Source organism: Nanorana parkeri, unplaced genomic scaffold (genome assembly GCF_000935625.1).
Source record: "Nanorana parkeri isolate BGI_ZX_2015 unplaced genomic scaffold, ASM93562v1 scaffold1687, whole genome shotgun sequence".
Classification (NCBI taxonomy): Eukaryota; Metazoa; Chordata; class Amphibia; order Anura; family Dicroglossidae; genus Nanorana; species Nanorana parkeri.
Window position 1 is genome coordinate 188,514 of NW_017307955.1, and position 2,403 is coordinate 190,916.

Consider the following 2,403-nt stretch of genomic DNA (forward strand, 5'->3'; position numbering starts at 1 on the left):
TGAGTAGCATGGGGGGCGGCTTCCCTGCTAATCAGGAAGCCGGGTGGCGAGTCTTTTACACGCCGCCTGGCTTCCTTAATGGGACTTCCGGTATCGGTATTCGGTATCGGCGAGTACTGGAAAAAAAAATACTGGTATCGGTGCCTCACTACTGATAATAAACAAGAAAGCAAAACCCTGGAAAATTGTGTAAATGTATTTATTTTCCTTTTAAACTGATCTGTGCAAAATACCACCGAGCCCATCGGCCAGCGGCGAGGGTAAGAGACGATGATCGGCACGAAGCCTGCGTCCTTGTATTATTGCATGTCAGAGGCGCATGAAGCAGCATCGTTAATCTATCCGTGGACATCATGAAGTAAACCTCGGGATTTCTCTCGGCATAACGGGGTCGGAGATTTCCCCCCCCTCCCCCGCGCCAGAGGTCCGTCCGACGGAAAGCATCACCGCCTTCATCTTCATCCGCTCTCTGGCGCCGGGGAAAAGGTCGCTTCATAAAAGTACGGACTGCGCAGGAAGGGTCAGGACAACGAAAAACACAAAAAATAGTATAATAAATAATAATGGATATTAAAAAACAAAAACAAACATTGAGTGCATTTGTGTCGCAATAGATAAAGTCTTCGGACGTCTCGTCGCTCGCAAAAATGAATACTGACAGGAGGAAAAATAAAAATAAAAAAAATGTACAAAATCTTTTTCAGGACATAGATAGGGTGCACAGTAGTGATCGATCTCTGGATTTGGCGTCTGCAGGGCTCAGATGTTGATCCCTTTGACCAGCGAGCTTTCCAGGGTGATGTTGAACTCCTGCAGAGTCTGGAGGACGCGGATGAGCGAGTTGACCAGGGTGTGGTCTTTGATTAAAGCTGCGTCCTCGTACATTTGTGCTATTATGGGGCAGTCGGCCAGTAAGGCAATCCAATGGTGCAAATAGTGATCGCTAGAAGAAACAAACAAAAAAAAAAAAAAAGAAAGATAATTAGGGTGTTTGAGAGGCGGGTCACAAATCGAGAGCAAAACTACACAAGACATACCAGGGGTAGGCAATCTGGACATTGCAACTACAAATCCCATGAGGCATTGCAAGATTCTGACAGCTACAGGCATGACGCCCAGAGGCATGATGGGATTTTTGTTTCACCACAGCTGAAGTTGCCTACCCCTGGCCTGTAGAGACAGCAGAAGCTGTTTGCTTTCCGACTGTCTCTCTCTCATTGAATTCCTCCCTGGCCTTAAGAGACAGCGGAAGCAGTTTGCTTCCACATCCAATGATAGACACCAATGACATCCAATGATACACAGGACTTCCTAGCTTTAAGAAAGCTTAGATTCAGAGATACCCCAGAATCTGGGCCATACCAGAGGATCCCTGTACCTGGAGGTCCAGATCTAGCATCCCACACCTACAACACAGGTCCTGGAACACCTCTGGGTGTAGGAACCCCCCCCCCCCCCCTTCCCCCAGCGGAGGAAGTCTGCCTGCCAATGGTCTAAAACTGGTATATAGACGATGGACCCGGGTGGAATATGGAGTTCTGCCCAGGACGGGATCCAATCCACCTTTCTTGCTGCGGTGAGACTTCTGTACTCAGAGGCAGGGCAAGCACCGAGGAAATTTCCCTGACTTCCTGTCTGGTGAAACTTTTGCCCCAAAGACAGGAAGTGAGGGGAAGTCTCCAGAAACCGTTGTTGTAATCCGTCCCCAGTCCTTCCAACACTGAATCTTCCGGTTGGATTTACACTTCAAATTTGGACGTACAAAAAAAATTTCCAATCCTCCCCCGACATGAACTAATTTCTATTTAAGGTTCCCATTGGCTAAAATTAAAAGGAGAACTATGAGGGGGGGAGGAGGGGCTTTCCTCTCACCTCATAGTTCTAGCCGACCTGTGACAATGAGACTGTCACAGCTCGGCTCAGTAGATCGGGAGGTGAGCGAACATATACCGGCAATCGCTCACCTCCTGTCTGCCGTGACAGGGGGAGGGGCTGGATTCCCCCCTCCCCGCCAGCGCTGACTGGCGGAACGGACGGGGGAGGGGGCGGGTACAGCTGGCTCTGCCTCTAGATAGGAGGAGCCAGCTGTCACTCACGCAGCTGGGCGGATCTCGACATCGATCTTGGGATCCGCTCCGGCGTCTCAGTGTACCGCGAGCTGTAGCTCCCTATATACTGAGCTTAGGGTGACGGGAGGACGCTAGTTTGTGTCCTCCTGTTACCCTGAGGAGAACTATGGGGAAAAGCCCTGACCCCATAGTTCTCCTTTAATATTACACAGAGAAGGCGGACATTTTTGCTAGAGCATGCCGGAAGCTAGAATGCCAGTGGTTAAGTTTGCTCACAGTCAGGGCCGGATGTACTCTCTCTGCTGCCCCAAGGCCAGGTTCCGCAATGTGCCCC

General features: G+C 50.1%; 1 protein-coding gene across 1 annotated transcript in view; it reads right to left on the reverse strand.

The window, feature by feature from the left end:
* Positions 1-718: 718 nt before the first annotated feature.
* Positions 719-2,403, reverse strand: part of DENND5A (DENN domain containing 5A) — a 47,084-nt gene continuing 45,399 nt past the window's right edge. Inside the window, 1 exon segment of the mRNA XM_018571152.1 lies at positions 719-943. Within this exon segment, the coding sequence (XP_018426654.1) occupies positions 760-943 (184 nt within the window). The 3' untranslated portion in view covers positions 719-759.